Here is a 370-nt window from a genome sequence, read left to right on the forward strand (position 1 = left end):
TGATAGTATCATTCATTATTGTGTGTTGGAATAAAGTTTTACTAGAATCATCCATGTTAGCAAGGATCTATGACGACCTTTTGAGGTGCAAGATTGCATTAGATGTCAATTTCTTAATATTTTTTTAATATTTTTTTTATTTTTTTATACCTGTGAATGTCCCTGCTGAAAAAGAAATGAACCTTACCTGTAGTTTCCTCTGACAAGGCTGTTCCAGACATCCTTCAGTCAAATGATTTTGGGATTTTGATTTTGGTTTGTTTCTTTGCTACGCTTAACTGTGAAAAACATTAAAAAACAGAGCCTAAAAACCAAGATGATGCCTGGTTGGACTAATTTAAGTTTCTTTACTTTTACCTTAGAATACTGA

At 31.9% G+C, this 370-nt stretch overlaps 1 protein-coding gene across 1 annotated transcript in view; it reads left to right on the forward strand.

The window, feature by feature from the left end:
* The window catches only part of LOC109467639 (solute carrier family 15 member 4-like), a 16,460-nt gene extending 16,090 nt beyond the window's left edge, over positions 1-370 (forward strand). The window contains exon 11 of the mRNA XM_019765676.1: positions 363-370. Within this exon, the coding sequence (XP_019621235.1) occupies positions 363-370 (8 nt within the window). The remainder of the gene's footprint in view (positions 1-362) is intronic.

Source organism: Branchiostoma belcheri, unplaced genomic scaffold, assembly GCF_001625305.1.
Source record: "Branchiostoma belcheri isolate BF01 breed outbred unplaced genomic scaffold, Haploidv18h27 scaffold186, whole genome shotgun sequence".
Taxonomy (NCBI): domain Eukaryota; kingdom Metazoa; phylum Chordata; class Leptocardii; order Amphioxiformes; family Branchiostomatidae; genus Branchiostoma; species Branchiostoma belcheri.